This window comes from Sycon ciliatum, chromosome 13 (genome assembly GCF_964019385.1).
Source record: "Sycon ciliatum chromosome 13, ocSycCili1.1, whole genome shotgun sequence".
NCBI lineage: Eukaryota > Metazoa > Porifera > Calcarea > Leucosolenida > Sycettidae > Sycon > Sycon ciliatum.
This window is the reverse complement of record NC_088655.1, coordinates 4,815,212-4,835,526: the sequence shown is the minus strand read 5'-3', so window position 1 is coordinate 4,835,526 and position 20,315 is coordinate 4,815,212. Positions and strand designations below refer to the sequence as shown.

Below are 20,315 nucleotides of genomic sequence, written 5' to 3'. Positions count from 1 at the left end.
GGCCAAGCGAAACACACACACACACACACATACCGTATTTCCTCGATTAATGGACCATGCTCGAATAATAGACCATGCTCAAATAGTAGACCCTCCTAGAGGCCTCACGGAAAAATAGTAGACCATCCTCGAATAAGAGACCCGGTCTCTTATTTGAGTTCATCGTTTTGCGCATGCGCACTAAGAAAGCACGTGGTGGATCAAAAAAGGACGCGATTTTAGGTTGCGCAACTACAATTTTCGTAGTGGCTAGTGCTTTCTTTCATTATTTGAGCACAGTCCACTATATTTTCATCGGCACATCGCTGGAAATGGTGGATTTTTAACACGTCATAATATAGAACTTCTATATTATGACGTGTTAAAGTTCTATATTATGACGTGTTAAAAATCCACCATTTCCAGCGATGTGCCGATGAAAATATAGTGGACCGTGCTCAAATAATGGACCATGCCCAAATAAGAGACCGGGGGTCCAACCCTCTTCAAAAAACAAAAGACCGGGTCTATTAATCGAGGAAATACGGTACATACACACACTCACACACACACACACACACACACACACACACACACACACACACACACACACACACACACACACATACACACACACACACACACACACACACAAACACACACACACACACACACACACTAGTATAGGTTCACACATTATGGAGAAGATCCAGGTGTGACTTATACAAATACAACGGGGCAATGTTCTGCTTCTGCTTGGGTTGCTGTGTGTGATATAAACAGATTCTAGCACCTTCAAATGAGAATCATTGTGATAAGAACTTTTTGGAACCAAATATGTGCTCCTTTTTTTTTTTACATGAGCGCCAGTATCACTTTGTTATAATAAGTTTATTCATAGCGATCTTAGTTTGTGGCGTTCATGTTTTTGGACTGAAACGCTATGCCGTGATAAGTTGGTTGTGTTTTAAGAACCACCTTTGTGTGTGGGTTTGTGATGTTTAGATCTGGCAGGTGCAGCGGCTGCAAGGAAAGTTTTTGGCGCAGATATCCGCCACCTGCTTTGCACTTGGCACATATTAAGGTAGGTTCTATCTGAGAGTTCCTTTCACTATTGGGTCTATGGATCAGTTATGATGTTGCACCATTGCCTTTGATGTTTAGTGTTTACAGGACCACTTGCACTGACAGACTCAAGCATGATGCAGAATCTGTGGGTTTGTTGTGAATAGTCCTCAGAATCTGCTTCGGATATAAGTGTTTAGTGAAAGCACTGCTTGAAATACAACCAGAATACCACTGGCAATCTAGACATTGCTACATGGAATCAGTTTCGAATACATGCATTATGTGGTGGAGATGTTATTAGGAATTGGGGAGGGGACAGGCTGCAAAGCTAGCCTTCTCAACATTATACACTGCCCACTCATGACGTGCTTCCGAGGGGACTATTTTGGCATGGTTGCCTTTCGTATTTCAGGTAGAAAAACTTGCCAGTAGATGATAGCTTCAGCATTAAAAATTTCCTTGAATGTATCTTTGACCGTTACTCTCTTTTGTACTAGAGAAATAAAAGACGGTGTGGGTTGGCAGGGCCGTTAAACTTGTTGTGCCCGCCAAGTGGGGAAAGTGTGCAAATTGTTAAACTTTAAGCCCGCATGAGTGGCACGTGCACCCCCCACCCCCTGAACATTTCGACCTAGGTTCAGCGTGCACATAATGACCATGATGACATGCACCAGCCATCCTAGGATACACGCATGATACAGCTGCCGTGCACCCCCCCCCCCCCCCCCCCATAAGAGGGGGACCAGCTACGCTCCTGTGTAGCATCCATAGTGACGGGTCATGAGCCACGGTGCTCCAACTAAAACCCTCAAAAACTATGAATAGATTACAGTGACATCACATCGAAGGGGGGGGGGGGGGGGACAAATAGGCGTAGGTCATGTGCCAGCATATTGAGGCCCTGAGTAAAAGCTCTCTTTTTCTTTTATTGATCACTCACATTTCTGCCGCAGCAAGTTGCTGTTCTCAGGGTGTTTGATGTACCAGTACAAGAAATTAGAAGAAATAGAACAGCAAAGCTTTGGTGTGACAGAGCAATAGGGTAGTAGTATGTGTCCCTGTGAGCAGGATGAAAATGTTTTGTAAATTGTGTCATTTATTTCTCTCATATTATTTGTTTTGCCTACCTAAACTTCAGAAGCGTGCTGCGCCAGATCCAGCACAAATTTCGTCAACAGAAGGAAACGGCCCAGGCTGTCTACTCATCTTTTTTTGTTCTCCTCTTGGAGAAAGATAAGGACAAGTTTGATATGGAGTGCAAAGGCTTCCTTCAGTATCTGGAGGAAACGTCGGAAGATTTTCTGAAGTACTTCACGGACCACCTTCTGCCAAAGAAAGGTAAATCCGTACATTGATAGTTTGTGTTGCAATGTGGTCTCTGCCAGTTGCCTTGTTGCGGGCAATTATGATAGTTTGTGTTGTAATGTGGTCTCCACCAGTTGCCTTGTTGCGGGCAATTATTCACTCAAGTGAGCACTGCATGTTCACACACAATCAAGTATTTATACTTTCCTCTTTGTACACTTATGTCTCTTCTTTTTCTCCGCCACTTGATAATATAATTGGTGGTGGTGCTGGTGGTGCTGGTGGTGCTGGTGTTGGTGCTGGTGGTGATAGTGGTGGTGCTGGTGGTGCTGGTGCCGGTTGCTGGTGGTGGTAGTGGTGGTGGTAGTGGTGGGAAGAGGGGGGGGGGGTGAATCATGCATACTTGCAGCTTATTCAACTCTGCATTTCCATCATGTAAGCTGTTCCGTTGGCCTTGTGTTCAAGTGCTTGCAGCTTATTTCAAAATAAAAATAAAATTAGGTCTTGTTTTGCTTGCTTCTCCGTGTGGTACATGCATGCACGCCCGCAAGTGCAGAGCTCTCCGTTCATATTTTTTGGAACATTTGACTAAGTGAAGAGAACTTAAATCTGTCTTGAAAACCCCTCAGTCACTGCCTATACTGATGTTGTTTGTCTGCAGAAAGCTGGGCCTATTGTCACCGTCAGTTTGATCACTGCAATGTCAACACAAACAACATCGTCGAAGGGTGAGTTTGGTGGTATAAGAGATCTTCGAAAGCTAATTAGCAAGACTTAACGAGTTTTTAATTGATACTGCACACCCCAAGTCAATGTATGCACCCTCACTTTTTCATTGTGCAGATTTTATGACTTGGGGTTCCCCGCGTGCTAGAGTGTACGTGAAGTGTGTGGGTACAGTGAGGGCTGCGTCCCACCCGCCTGTGTGGATTCACAGGAAGTGTGAGTTACGAAGTCTGAAGAAAATGTTGAACTGTCTCTGCTGGGATGACGACTACACCATAGCTCAGTGGTTAGAGCATCGCTAGCTACAAGCGAGGGTCCCTGGCTCGAGTCCTGGTGGTGACGGTCGATTTTTTCTTCAGACTTTTCCCGTTTGTCACTTTCCCTCAAACTAGTGAAAATAATAATAATAATAATAATAATAATTTGAAACTCGGGTATTGAGCCAATAATAAAAGTAGAAAGGAAAAGGACATATGGAAACAAGTTAAGAGTAACTCTCCACCACTGTAACTAGATACTATATACAGTCAGAAAGTGCAACAACTAGGCACAAAACTGACAGAGTACTGAGACATTCGACGTCCTGACACCTAGCTTCAACACATCTCCGTAGCGCTAACCGACAGCCTTCCAACTTGGAAGGTTCAAGGTTATGGAAAGACAAAAGAGCGCTAACCGACAGCCTTCCAACTTGGAAGGTTCAAGGTTATGGAAAGACCAAAGAGAGCTTCAAAGTGTTCAAGCTAGGTGTCAGGGCGTCGAATGTCTCAGTACTCTGTCAGTGTTGTGCCTAGTTGTTGCACTTTCTGACTGTATATAGTATCTAGTTACAGTGGTGGAGAGTTACTCTTAACTCGTTTCCATATGTCCTTTTCCTTTCTACTTTTAATAATAATAATAATAATAATACAACATTCAAATAATCGACGAAGAGACAGTAGTCGTAACATGGCAATAAAGAAGAAGTGGGAAGAAGTGTGCACATAGAATTGTGTAGTGACTCGATCAATTAAGTTATGAAATGGCTACCATTATTTGCTTCTTTTTAATCCAACACCCTTCTGCCAATAGCTTCCACAGTAAATTGAAGCACCATCCACAGTTCCTAAGCGGTTTGCAGAACCGCCGCATCGAATCTCTCATCACAAAACTCATGGAGTTAGAAATGGACGAATTCATCGACGGACAGCGTCTAAAGCATGGGATTAAAATTGGACGCTATCAGAGAAAGATGGCAGCGCGACATGAGAATGGCTCCAAGATTGTTAACTCGCATATAGAGGTGAGAGTTCACTAGCATTGAAAGCCTATATTTATCTTTGCAGGTGAAGAAACATACTACACAATAATAGTACATACCATCCCTGCTCCATGTGACGTTAGTCTTAGTTGCTACTATTCCTCCACAGTATGCTTCTGCTGAATGTAGTCTGTGAGTATTCCCACCACTTGAAAGTCATTTTAACAGCTTGTTTGCAAATAATCCTTCTCTTGGAAACCCAGTGTGGGGCAAAAGTGCTTTAAATGTGAATGGACGCTGTAGAAAAGGCGTTCGCTCCCCACACCAGAGCTCCCGCTTTCCCGCCGACTTAACTGACTCATGAATGCCATCCAGAGCAGAAAAGAAGTCCATCGAAGTTTGGACTCGGCACTGTCCAGGGGCGACACTGACTCTCGCTGCTATCTGGTGATCTCAAGGTATTTGTCATGCTGGAAATGGGAGTGCCTTTGTAAGTTTGTATACCTGGTGATGGTTTGGCCTGGAGAGCATTATATAAGTGGTACTCTCCAGATACCGTTTTCCTCAGCCTACTCAAGCTCACCTGATGAGGGGTGAATTCCCCAAAACACTGTGCAATAAGCAGGGAGTGATGCTTTCTTGCAGGTTTTCCGAGTCGAAGGTTCGATGGGTTTCTCATGTGCTCAAGATGGCGGTCGTGAGTCAGTCAAGTTGGCGAAAAAGCGCGAGCTCCGGTGTGAGGAGTGAACACCTTTTCTATGTAATCATCGCCGAAGTCGCTAATACTAGTAGACATTGTATCGTCTATTTTGCTCATTTCAGGAAACCGATGTTCAGGGCAAGTATCAGGTTGCCTCACAGTCAGAGCCAGGCTGGCAGCACACTGTTGTCGTCCAGAGTGTACCTCATGAAAACTGCACTACGACGTGTAGCCTTTGTGGAGGGTGTAGACATTCTGTCACGTGTACGTGTGCGGATTACCTCTCTGGGAGTCTATGCAAACATGCACACAGGGTGTTCAGCATAGCATTTCCTAACGAACGTTGTGATGTTGAACCAAACACAATGGACGATATTGGCAATCCACCAGAGCCGTCAATAGAAGTCCTGCAGCAGCCTGTCCGGCATGAAGCCAGTGAGTTTTAAATTCGATATTGTTGATCAGTATTATTGTGAGACTGTTTTCCAAGATATGGAGAAACGTGCATAAATGATACTTACCTGAAGATTGCACACCGCGCGGCAAGCTCGGAGTTGCGAGAATAAAATGCCTTGATCCCTTGTTGTTTTTGTTGCTTTTGTGCTTGTGTTTTTGGCTTGTCAAAGGGTATGGACAAGATTATGAAACATGAATAATATTGTGTTGGTAGCATTTCGTACTTGCCCACAAACGTGGAGAACGTGTTCCTCTTAGCACTGTACCTGCAAGTCAGATTTCACTTTCTTGCCTTCATTTATACACAGGGAGGACCTGAGGTAGGCGATTAGAAGCTATTCTGGTCAGGCTTGATTTAAAAGCAGGAAAAATCTGACTCTGGTGAAAGCAGAGTACCTCAATCCATACCCTGCTATGTTCAAACTGATGCCAGCCATGTTGTATGTCTGATTTATCTATTTGCCCTGTCTTCACGCACGCATGCATACATGCGTGCTGCAGGAAGTGCACCTGCCAAGGATATGGAGATTCGCGAGCTTGCCACAGCAATATCAGAGACTCCAGCATTTAGCCCGTTCATTATAGATAATGTACTGGGCTTGCTGCGGCAAGCAAATTCCATTATTTCAGCTGGCCCTGCTGCTGAGGCAGGCGATTCAGAAGGTTTTCCAGTTGGGCAAGCCATCCCTTCTCGGAAGATGCCAGAGAGACAAAGTCGAGGTCTCTTCCATGCTACAACTCGAAAAAGTGGTATGAAGCGTAAAGCTTCTCCGTTGCGGTGAGTCCTCAACTGCACACGTTCCTGCAGATCTCCCGACATAACAACACTTGTATTTAAAGTTTTTAAGAAGCAACTTCAAGGTCGTCGGAGTGCTTTCTCCGCCTCTTCCCCCTAGCAAGAAAGAATATTGTTTTATAACTCGACCTATTTTGTTTGGAACTCAAATGGAGAACCAAGGATTAAAATGAAAAAGGCGCAAAATTCTACATGTTTATCGTAGTTATTCAACATTTACAACAATTATAAGCAAGATATTGGTGGGTCGCAATGTGCAACAGTTAGCACAATAATGACTGATGTGGTACTGGCTTTCAATATCTTGCTTATAATGCCATTGTTGCCAACTACGGATGTAATCCTTTCTTTTTAATTCTATTTTGTATAGCGCAAGCATTTTTTGCAGTAGTGTGACTGAAGCGGTGGTATTCAGAAGAGTAATATGTACATGTAATATTTACATTCATCAGGGTAAGCGACCATATAGTTATGTTCACCGCACCCAACGGTGCCACATCTTGCAGTAAGTAGGTCCTGAGCCACTAGCAATAAACACCTGCTGTTTTCTCTTCCGCAGGGCACCCACTGAAAAAGAAAAACAGCACCTCACGGAAACAGTGTTAATGGGCATGGGCCCAGAAGCAGAAGTTCTCCTTTCGCCTACTTCGGTAAGGACTATCATGTATATTGAGTATTCATAAAATCTCTGGGTTGTGAGGTCACACCACATTGGGTGCCACTTTACGTTGTTGGGTGTGTTCCCTTTTCCCTGTGACTGGCTTCCAACACTCACAGTCACAATGTGTCTCGAAAACAGTTGTAGAGCGGAAAAGACCACTTTTCTTTGTGTACTGACCTGCAACCAACATAATAACTTCCATACCATTTTAATAAAGGGAAAAGATGTCTCTAAAAGCAAAATTGCACTACACTACTTATTTGGGTGCCGAGTGGAATGGTCTCGGTCCGAGGAAGCTGAGACTCTCCCTTGTCCTATTCCCAGTTTAACTCTAGCACGTCGCCCGAAGGTAGGCAAATGGTGACTAGAAAGGGATTTGTGTGGAAAATGTTGCTGAAAGTGCCGGTTCGTTCTTTAGAAGCACGGATGGAAGTGAAATCCCCAAACCCTGGAGTTTTCTTGTCCTAGAGTCGAACGATCTTGGTCTGGAGAGGCATTCAGCCCTTATTCCCATACCAAAACGGGCCCGGCCCAACCGTATGCGGTCCCATACTGAATAGTACACCAGTCAGGGAGTCAGTGGAGAGATGTGCCTCCTCTGCACATGGGCAAAACAAAAGATGCTGTGGAACTAATGGTACCATAAACATAGAAAGCAAAGGACTTCACACTAAAAGAGGGGGCTGTGAGACTCTTTATGGAATGCTGTGTCACTCCACTTGAATCCCAGGTACTGCAGGTTGTTACCTGCATGGTTCACTGCACTGCCCTCCCCCCCCCCCCCCCCCGTGACCAGATAACTGGCGTACGCAGCAGTGAGTGTGGAACCATGTGGATTGGGAATAAAGGAACTGTATTGCTGCCCTCTCCGACCAAGACCGTTTGACTCCAGGAACACTACACGTTCTGGGAGTTTCACCTCCTCCTGTGCTTCTATAAGAATGAAGTGGCGCTGTCAGCAACATTGTCCACAAAATTCCTATCCAGTAGGGTGCAATTGAGGGGGGGGGGGGCTATGAGTTTCATTGGAATAATTGGACGGGGGACAGACATGGAACAGCACATGAGATACATCTACAACACTGTTGTTGTATCTTCTTACCACCGCACCAAAGTAACAAGTATTGCCGAAACTGAGCAGTGTCGTCTCTACCCTGTGTAGCTTGTTTGTGACTGGCTATTTAAATACGAAATCCAAAATCTTCCTGCTCCATAAATTTGTCAAGATAACAGGACAATAGTATGCTATGTTTTCAAGGTTCATGTATTTCCTTTGTTAACTATGCTGAAGGTCTTGCCGTCAGTCTCAGACCTGTCACCGATGCCGACATCCCATGTCCATTCAGTGTAAGTTTAATTAAGGTTAAAAGATTTATGCATAACATAAAATTCAGTTTGTTTGGGAGGTAGAATTAAACTCATTCCACGGTCATCACCAATGTACATAATGTAAGGGTCACGTAGTCTGACAAAGAGAAATAAAACTGCATTGCTGTGACTGAGTTTCATATACAAACGATCAACATCACACTAGGGTACAAATCACTGCGTCTATGTCCACGTCGGGAGTTTTTGGTCGGTTGTCATGATGATCCATGTACGGAGTGCAAGCGGGAGCAGAGAAAACGAGAAATGTATCTTGTGTGGCACGTACCCTGTTACTTTTTACCAAGAGCGGTTGTGTTTGCTATCAGAGCTGGTGATGTGACCTATAGCTGTTACTGTTAACACCATTGTCCTTGCTGAACCTTTCTCCAGGAATATTGGAGAAATACATGTACTTGCTTGCTGGCAGAAACCTTGTAAGGGACAGATCCATTTATCAGGAAATTTGAGTAGCCATAACCATGAGCAAGTCCATATGCCTGTAACATTGCATTACATTATGTTGAGTAACTTTCTCCTTATGCCAGACACAATGGACAACGGGCACGGGTAGGTGGAAAGACTTTTTATTCTAGACGGAGAGAAAGACGAACTACAACAACTATGAGATTGGGTGGGAGAGAATGCAAGATAAAGGGCCTGGGTAGCTATGGCAAATATGGGCGCGCAAGTAGCTACCCAGGCCAACGGAACAAAAGGTGAGTACGGGTGCATGCAGGCCAGCTTGGGAAAGGTTGTAGATTGTACCGGAGGAGATACCTAACACACATATTTACCTCTACCGATCGTCCAGTAAAATGACATTGAATTTTCTTCTGTCTTCTTACTGTGATTTATTGTTATTTTCTCTGTAAAATACCAGAACTCATGTGACAGAGTCAATTCAGGAACGAAGTGAGCAGATGCCTGCAACTCCAACTGCAATCAACTTTCGAGCAGTTGATTGCAGTTGGTCTTCTATGACATTATCAGGAGATACCCATGTACAGGTTAGTCGGTCAACTTATTCTTCAGCGTTTTACCTACCTTAGCATCCGCTTTGGACAATATAAATCAGTACCATGATAACCTTAACGCCGCGTATTAAAGCCAGGCTTATTCCTGTAGAAGCTGATGTCAGAGCTAGGCTTATATTCACATCAGGCTTCTATTCAAACCAGGTATTTCTATGTGTGTCAACACTAAAATCAGGCTTCTATTCCAAATAGACTTCTATGAGATAGGCTTTAATACAAGACACTACTGCATATCCACCCATTGCTTTAGTAGTAGTACCAAGAGTCCGTAAACAAGAGTATGCAACTGTGATCTCTATTCTATGGGCCAGATGCGCGGCGCGCTGCCTTCATTACATCATTTGAACTTTCGTACTTGGAGTTCACGTGCCAAAATTGAGAGATTCCGTAGGTACTGGAACGATTCGAGCAAAAACGAATGGACTCGTAAAGTTACGTAATGAAGGCAGCGCGCCGCGCACTGTCCCATAACCACAGTTGCATACTCTTGTTTATGCACTCTTGGTAGGAGTAGTAGTATTTTATTAGGGGAATCCCCACAGACTGTCAGTCTTTTTACAGGGTACCCTAGGTAAGTGCGTGAAATAGAGCTGAATGAAGAAAACCGTAAGTGCATGAAATAAGAGTAAAGAAAAACGGTGGCTGCATACTATGCCATTATGTATTGCAAAAGAGGCTGCGTAGAATATTTTTTTTCTTCTTTACCATGGTTGGCAACTCGGCTTAAAGCTCGTAGCTGCACTGATGAGGCATTTATGGCCGAAACAGCTTGCTGCCTACAGCATTGGGCACTGATTGCTTTAGAGATTTCAAAGTTGCTGTCTGTCGTAGTTCATATCCTGAACCTTTCTCTATTGTAAGCCACTACCACTCCTTGTCCTTTTTCTTCGTACTTGATCGAGCCAGCATTTAGAGGTGTAAAATTGGAATAAAGGTTATGAGAGCTCTTAGAGGCATAGAGACGTTCAACATGCTGCTAGATCATTCTAGTGGAGTTACCTCCATTCCTAACAGTATAAGTCCATTCCCAACAGAATGTAGAAAGGAAAGGAAAATATGGATACAAGTTTAGAGTAACTGTTCATCATTGTAACTGTTATTATCCCCCATCAGCACTCGACCAAAGTATTATTATTATGATTACTGTAAATATGGAAGAGAAAAAGACATATGGATACGAGTTAAGAGTAACTCTCCATCACTGTAACATGATACTATATACAGTCAGAAAGTGCAAAGCGTCGTGTGAAACAACTTGTTTTGTAGTCAACTAGTCCATCACAATGTCATGCATGAGGAGTACTGTAGGAGTTTGGCTTTCGGCTTGTACAATTCGTTTTCGCAAAGCTTCCCTTTATTTATTTATCTTTGATATTTATGACCCACCCAAGTTGGGTGGTGTGCTGCTTTGCTGCTTCGAATTGTAGTTAGACCTCTTTGTCAAATATCGTACTGGTCTCGTCATCGTCCAGTAACAATCGACATTCTTTGTTCCGTTGGGACTGTAGCTTTTGCTCGTTTTCGTTGCGCTTACCTTCCTCTCTTTGGTCTTTCCATAACCTTGAACCTTCCAAGTTGGAAGGCTGTCGGTTAGCGCTACGGAGATGTGTTGAAGCTAGGTGTCAGGACGTCGAATGTTTCAGTACTCTGTCAGTTTTGTGCCTAGTTATTGCACTTTCTGACTGTATATAGTATCATGTTACAGTGATGGAGAGTTACTCTTAACTCGTATCCATATGTCTTTTTCTCTTCCATATTTATTTATGGCTCCACATCCGAGTTTCAAATTACTGTAAATCATGTAATTTTCGGTGTAACTTTAATTTCGGTGATTTCGGTAGAGAAACCAGGCACCTAAATTTAAATTACACATAAAAGGCACTGGCGTATGCACTGTATGTGAAGGGATCGCTGGTCACCTAATTCTAAATTACACCTGAAACCTGGCAGGTCCCTGGCACCAAAATTTTAATGCACCTAAAATTACATGTTTTACAGTATTAGGAAATTAGAGGCCACATGCCACGTACTGCTCTTTTCTCTCCGAAACTCAACACTTGCAAGCCAGATATGAAAGAAAGAAAAAATCATCAGTCACACCACCGGGACTCGAACCAGGGACCTTGCTATTCGCGAGCAATGCTCTAACCAACTGAGCTACAGTATGACTCTTATCCACAGTGATGGTAAATCTATCCTTCTTCGATCAATCCACATCTGGCTTGCATCATACTGGCAACTCACACCAATCAAGAGGGCCATCGGCCATTCGCTTGATATCATGGGGAGCGCATCAAACTATGTCCACTGCAAGCAAATACAATGTGGCCTCTAATTTCCTAAAAACTTGAAATTCTCCGTGAAGTCCAAATTTGAAATTGCAATTATGATTATGATTATTATTATTATTGGACGCCAATATCTAACGGTACTCCTCGTGCATGACAGTATTGTGGACGAGTTGACTACGATAGCAAGTAGTTTCACACAACGTACGTTTCGCCGTATTGTTCGTGACGGCTCATCAGGTGTGCAAACTTAACTTGGATACTGAGCCAATAAATGTAATTAAAATAGAAGAAATCACATGGAAACTAGTTATGAAGCAACTATCACGACTGTAACAAAATGAGCCGTCAGAAAGTGCGATAACAGGCTGTTGGTTTGCGCACTGCAGGTGTGTGAGAGCTAGGTCTCAGGTCGTTGAATGTCACAGTAGCATGTCAGTTTTGTGCCCTGTTACCGCATTTTCTGACCGCTTATTATCTTGTTACAGTCGTGGATAGTTGCTTCATAACTCGTTTCCATGTGATTTCTTCTATTTTAATTATATCAGCGCATAATTATTACTTCTAAAACAATAGGGGAAGTTTGCTTGTACCCAAAAATCTCGTTGGCATGCATTGTCAAGTATGTGTGGCGTCATCACTTCGAAGCCCTATATACAGTCAGATAGTGTGACAACAAGGCACAAAACTGACAAGGATATTGAGACATTCGACGACCTGACACCTAGCTCCAACATGTGGTGCATCCCCTTCCCCTCATTGGCACCTTCCGCACCTGAGCCTTCCTATTTGGAAGGTTGGTGGTTTGCGCTTCGTACATGTGTTGGAACTAAGTGTCAGGTCGTCGAATGTCTCAATATCCTTGTCAGTGTTGTGCCTTGTTGTGGCACTATCTGACTGTATATTATCTCGTTACCTTGGTGGACTGTTAGTCATAACTAGTAACTTATAGATCCTTTTCTCTTTACACATTACTATTGGCTCAACATCCGAGTGATGAGAACTGAGACTAACTTTGTAGATCATGTTACGTTCAAGGACCTACCTACATTATCTCAGCTGACAACTGACGACCCTAGAAGAGATGGCTTTAGTTGTGGTGCATTTCGTGCTCACAAGGGACCTGGAGCGGCCTCAGCAGCCTTCCATGCACGGGTGTTTAAAGCAGCCATCATGGGTGATCTGGTAGCTTTCACTAATCCACTAATGTCGTAGCTGCGGCTGGTCACTGAGGATCTGCGATTGGTGGTGCTTGTCTCTTCTGTACTGACCTGCGACTTGGCACGTCTGGGGCCATGCTGTGAAGATGTCATACTTTGCATATGTACTGTCTGGCCAAGTTACCAGCGGTAAAGCTGCTGACCCTGGGAGAGATGGCTTTAGTTTTTGGGCATTTCGTGCTCACAAGGGACCTGGAGCGGCCTCATCAGCCTTCCATGCACGGGTGCTTGAAGCAGCCATCATGGGTGATCTGGTAGCTTTCACTAATCCACTAATGCCGTAGCTGCGGCTGGTCACTGAGGAAGTGGGATCAGTAGTTGTAGTCTCTTCTGCACTGACCTGCAACTTGGCACGTCTGGGGCCATGCTGCGAAGATGTCATACTTGGCATATGTAGTGTCTGGCCAAGTTACCAGCTGTAAAGCTGCTGACCCTGGAAGAGATGGCTTTAGTTGTGGTGCATTTCGTGCTCACAAGGGACCTGGAGCGGCCTCATCAGCCTTCCATGCACGGGTGCTTGAAGCAGCCATCATGGGTGATCTGGTAGCTTTCACTAATCCACTAATGTCGTAGCTGCGGCTGGTCACTGAGGATCTGCGATTGGTGGTGCTTGTCTCTTCTGTACTGACCTGCGACTTGGCACGTCTGGGGCCATGCTGTGAAGATGTCATACTTTGCATATGTACTGTCTGGCCAAGTTACCAGCGGTAAAGCTGCTGACCCTGGGAGAGATGGCTTTAGTTTTTGGGCATTTCGTGCTCACAAGGGACCTGGAGCGGCCTCATCAGCCTTCCATGCACGGGTGCTTGAAGCAGCCATCATGGGTGATCTGGTAGCTTTCACTAATCCACTAATGCCGTAGCTGCGGCTGGTCACTGAGGAAGTGGGATCAGTAGTTGTAGTCTCTTCTGCACTGACCTGCAACTTGGCACGTCTGGGGCCATGCTGCGAAGATGTCATACTTGGCATATGTAGTGTCTGGCCAAGTTACCAGCTGTTAGCATCCCCCCACCTCACAACAGAGCAACCGAGTTTTGCATTAAGCTGGGAGTGCCGATTCGAGCAACTGGTATAATGGCTCGCAGCTGAGCCAGCAAATGACTCCGCTTGGAGCAGGCGAATGACTCCGCATGGAGCCGGCAAATGACTCCGCATGGAGCCGGCAAATGACTCCGCATGGAGCCGGCAAATGACTCCGCATGGAGCAGGCGAATGACTCCGCATGGAGCCGGCAAATGACTCCGCATGGAGCCGGCGAATGACTCCGCATGGAGCCGGCGAATGACTCCGCATGGAGCCGGCAATTGACTCCGCATGGAGCCAGCGAATGACTCCGCATGGAGCCGCCGAATTACTCCGCATGGAGCTGCCAATTACTCCGCATGGAGCCGCCGAATGACTCCGCATGGAGCCGCCAATGCCTCCGCATGGAGCCGCCAATGACTCTGAATAGAGCCGCCAAATGCTAGATATATAGAGATGCATAACCAGTTGAGAGCATATATTCTCATGGACTATACAGATACCGTCATGTGTGCGCCAGAAACATGAGTTGAGCTAGTGGGTGGGAGGGTGGGAAGGAAATTGTTTCGGGAACACCTGTTCCGCAAGTTGCACGCTCGAAAGTCCAAACAGCAATGACATGAAAGAGACATTGTACAGGATATTGAAGGGCGCGTGCCCACGTGACTCGCGCATGCGTGCAGGTTGGGCCAGCTCGCTGGGCTGGCTGCTAACTCGCGTTAGCATGCTAACGCTCATTTAGCATCCCCCCACCTCACAACAGAGCAACCGAGTTTTGCATTAAGCTGGGAGTGCCGATTCGAGCAACTGGTATAATGGCTCGCAGCTGAGCCAGCAAATGACTCCGCTTGGAGCAGGCGAATGACTCCGCATGGAGCCGGCAAATGACTCCGCATGGAGCCGGCAAATGACTCCGCATGGAGCTGGCAAATGACTCCGCATGGAGCAGGCGAATGACTCCGCATGGAGCCGGCAAATGACTCCGCATGGAGCCGGCGAATGACTCCGCATGGAGCCGGCGAATGACTCCGCATGGAGCCGGCAATTGACTCCGCATGGAGCCAGCGAATGACTCCGCATGGAGCCGCCGAATTACTCCGCATGGAGCTGCCAATTACTCCGCATGGAGCCGCCGAATGACTCCGCATGGAGCCGCCAATGCCTCCGCATGGAGCCGCCAATGACTCTGAATAGAGCCGCCAAATGCTAGATATATAGAGATGCATAACCAGTTGAGAGCATATATTCTCATGGACTATACAGATACCGTCATGTGTGCGCCAGAAACATGAGTTGAGCTAGTGGGTGGGAGGGTGGGAAGGAAATTGTTTCGGGAACACCTGTTCCGCAAGTTGCAGGCTCGAAAGTCCAAACAGCAATGACATGAAAGAGACATTGTACAGGATATTGAAGGGCGCGTGCCCACGTGACTCGCGCATGCGTGCAGGTTGGGCCAGCTCGCTGGGCTGGCTGCTAACTCGCGTTAGCATGCTAACGCTCATTTAGCATCCCCCCACCTCACAACAGAGCAACCGAGTTTTGCATTAAGCTGGGAGTGCCGATTCGAGCAACTGGTATAATGGCTCGCAGCTGAGCCAGCAAATGACTCCGCTTGGAGCAGGCGAATGACTCCGCATGGAGCCGGCAAATGACTCCGCATGGAGCCGGCAAATGACTCCGCATGGAGCCGGCAAATGACTCCGCATGGAGCAGGCGAATGACTCCGCATGGAGCCGGCAAATGACTCCGCATGGAGCCGGCGAATGACTCCGCATGGAGCCGGCGAATGACTCCGCATGGAGCCGGCAATTGACTCCGCATGGAGCCAGCGAATGACTCCGCATGGAGCCGCCGAATTACTCCGCATGGAGCTGCCAATTACTCCGCATGGAGCCGCCGAATGACTCCGCATGGAGCCGCCAATGCCTCCGCATGGAGCCGCCAATGACTCTGAATAGAGCCGCCAAATGCTAGATATATAGAGGTGCATAACCAGTTGAGAGCATATATTCCATAAATCGGCACTCCCAGAGCGGATCACAAAGTGCAGCTACCTGTGATATTTGTAAGCAGTGCAAGCTCGGTAACGATTGACTAACAGGAACTCGATATCATGGGCTGAGGCCATTGCCACAGCCACCCATGCTTTGGCTGCTGGTGGCCTCTGAATGTTACTCGGGCAGACATGGCTTTCCACCTTCCCGCCTCTCTGAATATCGAGTCCGGCAGCTGATTCGAAACGAGTGGCCGGTGTATGACGCCAGGCCATAGCCACAACTGATGAGCAAGATTTTCGCAGTTGCTGCAAAGCCGATCGATTGGCATCTGCTGCTGGTGCCGCTAGCTTTTCCAGGTGCTGCCACAATTGCAAACCACTCTTTGCGATTGGCTGGTCTGCTTGATTGACTGTCCATTGCCCTATCCCCGGTTGCAATTGTTTGCGCACCAGCCAAGTGCACCACTTGCATCAGTGAATAGCTTGATTGACTGTCCATTGCCCTATCCCCGGTTGCAATTGTTTGCGCACCAGCCAAGTGCACCACTTGCATCAGTGAATAGCAGCAAGTTGGGGGACGGCGTCCACTTAGGGTGTAGGAAGAAGGACCGGCCGTTCTACTATTCCAGGAGCTAAGGCCATCAGCGAAGGTATTTGAGGCACTCTTCGGAGAGCTTGATCAGGTAATACGGCTGCCGGTACCAGTTGGCAAGTGACCACAATCTGCAATGTGCGTCCTGGGACTATCACTCTTGTAGCAAACGAGAGCTTTCCCAAAAGATACTCGAGTTGACATTGGGTAGTTGAAGCTGTGTTGAGAGTGGCCCGTAGGAGGTCGTGAAGCTTGGCAAGTTCGTCCATCGGCAGACTGATGTGAGCGCGCGGGTGTCCAGGATGACGCCGATAAACGTCAGGACGTGGGCTGGACCCTCCACTTTTGCTGACGCCAGAGAAATACCGAGGTATGTAAACGCACGGTGCCGAGTAGCGAGTTGCTGGCGAGCTAACACAGGTCCAGAGCATACATCGAGGAAGCACTTTTGCTGACGCCAGAGAAACACCGAGGTATGTAAACGCACGGCGCCGAGTAGCGAGTTGCTGGCGAGCTAACACAAGTCCAGAGCATGCATGGAGACAGAAACGTTAGTCGAGGTATTTCCCGTAATGGGAAGATGCCAATAACGTCAGGAATTGAGCTGGACCCTCCACTTTTGCTGGGGCCAGAGAAACACCGAGGTATGTAAAAGCTCGGAGCAGAATAGCGAGTTGCTGGCGAGGTAACACAAGTCCAGAGCATGCATTGAGGAAGTAACATTAATTGAGGTATTCCCCGTAATGCAACAGGCGTGGGAGTGCGAACTGCCCGCACACAATCCATTCACTGGCGGATGCGACAGAGTTCCATATAGCTGGCCTGGAGCGTAGTACAGTCTGAAGGGCAGGACGCTCTCATAACAGTATTGATCCTGCCAGCGGTTCAACAAGGGCCACTCCTCCGGGCAGACGGGAATTCGGCAGAATGCACTTTTAACATTGAGCTTAGCAAGATACAGCGGGGCGAGCAATTGTCTAATCATGTTTGCAGCATTGTCATCTTGACATTGTGGAGAGACACGGTCTGCTGGAATGTAATCGTTGACACTTCGACCCTCCAGGCTTTACAAAGGGTGTGTCGTGTGTAACTTCCCGTTCGTCTAGGAACCGCATCTACGCCGGAACAGCACAGAGGCGAGAAAGGGGGTGAAGAACACGGGCCAGCTGTTTCAAGCCTGCTGCAAGAAACGGATCGGCCAGCTGTTTCAAGCCTGCTGCAAGAAACGGATCGTTGCGCAGAAATAGAATCTGGGTTAGCATGTGACCGTGTTAAATTCAATGGATCCCAGTTAGTTGAGTGGTTGCCGATGAAACCTACCACAACCCCACAATTACGACCATGTGCAACATACCTCCGGAGCATAGGATCAGGATGTGAGTCCAGTAATTTTTTGAGAAGTGAGAAACTGAGTGCTTACACAGTTACTGATGAGGCCTTACACTTTGCCCTGGGATGCTCCTGTCGGCACTGGAGGTAGCACTGCCTGAGCTGACGCGTGCAAGCGCCGTACTCGTAGTAGCGGCATACGGTTGCGGTACGTGATGCGGATCTGTACTGGTGAGTAGGACGAAATGCGCACGGAAATGCTGGCGAGTGCACTGAGCTGCACTGCTGGCAGGCGGGTCGTGCTGTTCCAGTACACCGCGAGGCGCAGTTGCCACAAGTTGATATTGATAACCTGGCTTTGGAGATTTATTTTATTTTCCATTGCTATCAGGTTCGGCTTAATTCCCTCTGTGCTGCGCTGATGAGTCCACAAAGGACGAAACAGTTGTCCGCAGATTGAGTATTGATAACGTCCAGTTTCTAGGTGGCAAAAGCTGGCGATTGGCCGCGACGATCGTGGCCAAATACGTCCACAGGCACTCGTGAAACGCGGTGAGGAACAGTGGAACACAGACCATTCATGAACACTGTCCAGGTCTCAACTCAAGTGCTACCGTCATGCAGCCTACGAAGCGCAGTTCTGGGTTCGGATTCAAATAAATGCTAGTGCGCCAGAAGAGCAACATATGAGGGGCTACGGAGTTGGAACGTCGCCGGAGCTGGACTGACTGCAACTGTATCGGGCAGCAGGAAATCGAAGTCCACGAACTCGCCTCTCTGGACGCGATCGAGAAGGGCCCGTATAGGACAGTCAGGTTCACCTGCTGTTGGTGCTGCATGCGCATATGGCGGTCGTCACTGCACCGGGCTCCCAGTAGGGTCCGGCCTGCTGGCGGCGAGCGGCGATACGGATCCAAGTAGAGCGAGGAGAAGCTGGGTGGCGTTGGTGACGGCAGTGGACAACTCCCGTTGTTACTTCCAACAGAAAATCAAAGTCCACGAACTCGCCTCTCTGGATACGAATTACGATCGTCAGGCTCGCGCCTGCTGTTGCAGTGGTGGTGCTGCGTGGCGGCCGTCGCTGCGTTCGCAGTAGGCGGGCGGCGGAGCCAGGTAGAGCGAGGCGATCCGGAGAGGCTGGACGCCGGTTGGTGACGACGACATTGTTTCAAGGCACAAACAAGGGTCGCTGAGATCGCGTGGAGGTACTTCATTTCAGGAAACCTGATGATGGCGCAAGCTAAAAAACCACAGTCGACGTTCCACTGTAGACGACGACATTGTTTCAGGCACCAACAGGCGTCAATGAAGTCTGAATTGAAACGCAGAGATACGAGAATGCAAGCTTGAAAGTCTAACGAAAGGAAATTGTTTCGGGAACACCTGTTCCGCAAGTTAGTTGCACGCTCGAAAGTCCAAACAGCAATGAAAGGAAATTGTTTCGGGAACACCTGTTCCGCAAGTTGCACGCTCGAAAGTCCAAACAGCAATGACATGAAAGAGACATTGTACAGGATATTGAAGGGCGCGTGCCCACGTGACTCGCGCATGCGTGCAGGTTGGGCCAGCTCGCTGGGCTGGCTGCTAACTCGCGTTAGCATGCTAACGCTCATTAAAGCTGCTGACCCTGGAAGAGATGGCTTTAGTTGTGGTGCATTTCGTGCTCACAAGGGACCTGGAGCGGCCTCATCAGCCTTCCATGCACGGGTGCTTGAAGCAGCCATCATGGGTGATCTGGTAGCTTTCACTAATTCACTAATGCCGTCGCTGCGGCTGGTCACTGAGGATCTGGGTTTAGTAGTTCTCGTCTCTTCTGCAGGGCGGTGACTTTCTTGGCCAGGGTGGTTAAAACAGGGGGAGCACCTCCCATCTGTGATTCTCCTTCAGCAACACTGCCCCAGAATCCATGAACAGGCGTACTTCGATGGACAGAGACGAATTCCCAATGTAAAATTCAGTTAGCCGATGGCCTGTGACCCCAGATCACGGATGGTCAGCCAGATCTCTCCAACAGAATAACAGTACTGAATAAATTACTTCTCACTATCTGCACAGATATTTCAAAGTATTAACACTTTTTTACATTGTCCCTTTGCCTCCTTCAGGTTGAGAAGGCTTTGTCCATGCCTTCCAATGCTGCCGTTTGCCGCCTGAAGAGGGGTGCTGTGACAGGACAGGCTATGGCTACCCTGAAGAGTGGTGTTTGGCTTGATGACGAGATCATCAACGCATTTGTTGAATGCTTGATGAACTCTGCCAACGATCTGGTATGCTCAGAATCCTAAATGCATAATCACAAAATTGAGACTGTGCAATCACAAGTATTAAATTGTATCCATTTTACTTTTTGAAAAGTCACACATGCATGGCTGTGTGACACAGAGATATTTCTACTACTTTAAAGAAGTAGCTTTAGAAACCTGGAATGTGTGAGCATTAGCCGGCTGACCTTCCTAGGTATGCCCTGGTAACAGATCATGATGTAAGATATTTTTTTAGGGTGAAGTGAGTGGATGAGACCAACCAAAGCAGTC

At 47.1% G+C, this 20,315-nt stretch overlaps 1 protein-coding gene across 2 annotated transcripts in view; it reads left to right on the top strand.

Annotated features, from left to right (window-relative positions):
* The window catches only part of LOC135829695 (uncharacterized), a 41,727-nt gene that overhangs the window by 10,775 nt on the left and 10,637 nt on the right, over nucleotides 1-20,315 (top strand). For both annotated transcript variants that reach the window (XM_065342085.1, XM_065342086.1), the window contains 10 exons: nucleotides 985-1,063; nucleotides 2,186-2,385; nucleotides 3,014-3,080; nucleotides 4,150-4,360; nucleotides 5,141-5,453; nucleotides 5,976-6,252; nucleotides 6,830-6,920; nucleotides 8,223-8,278; nucleotides 9,180-9,306; nucleotides 19,887-20,048. In XM_065342085.1, coding sequence (XP_065198157.1) covers nucleotides 985-1,063; nucleotides 2,186-2,385; nucleotides 3,014-3,080; nucleotides 4,150-4,360; nucleotides 5,141-5,453; nucleotides 5,976-6,252; nucleotides 6,830-6,920; nucleotides 8,223-8,278; nucleotides 9,180-9,306; nucleotides 19,887-20,048 — 1,583 coding nt within the window. The remainder of the gene's footprint in view (nucleotides 1-984; nucleotides 1,064-2,185; nucleotides 2,386-3,013; nucleotides 3,081-4,149; nucleotides 4,361-5,140; nucleotides 5,454-5,975; nucleotides 6,253-6,829; nucleotides 6,921-8,222; nucleotides 8,279-9,179; nucleotides 9,307-19,886; nucleotides 20,049-20,315) is intronic.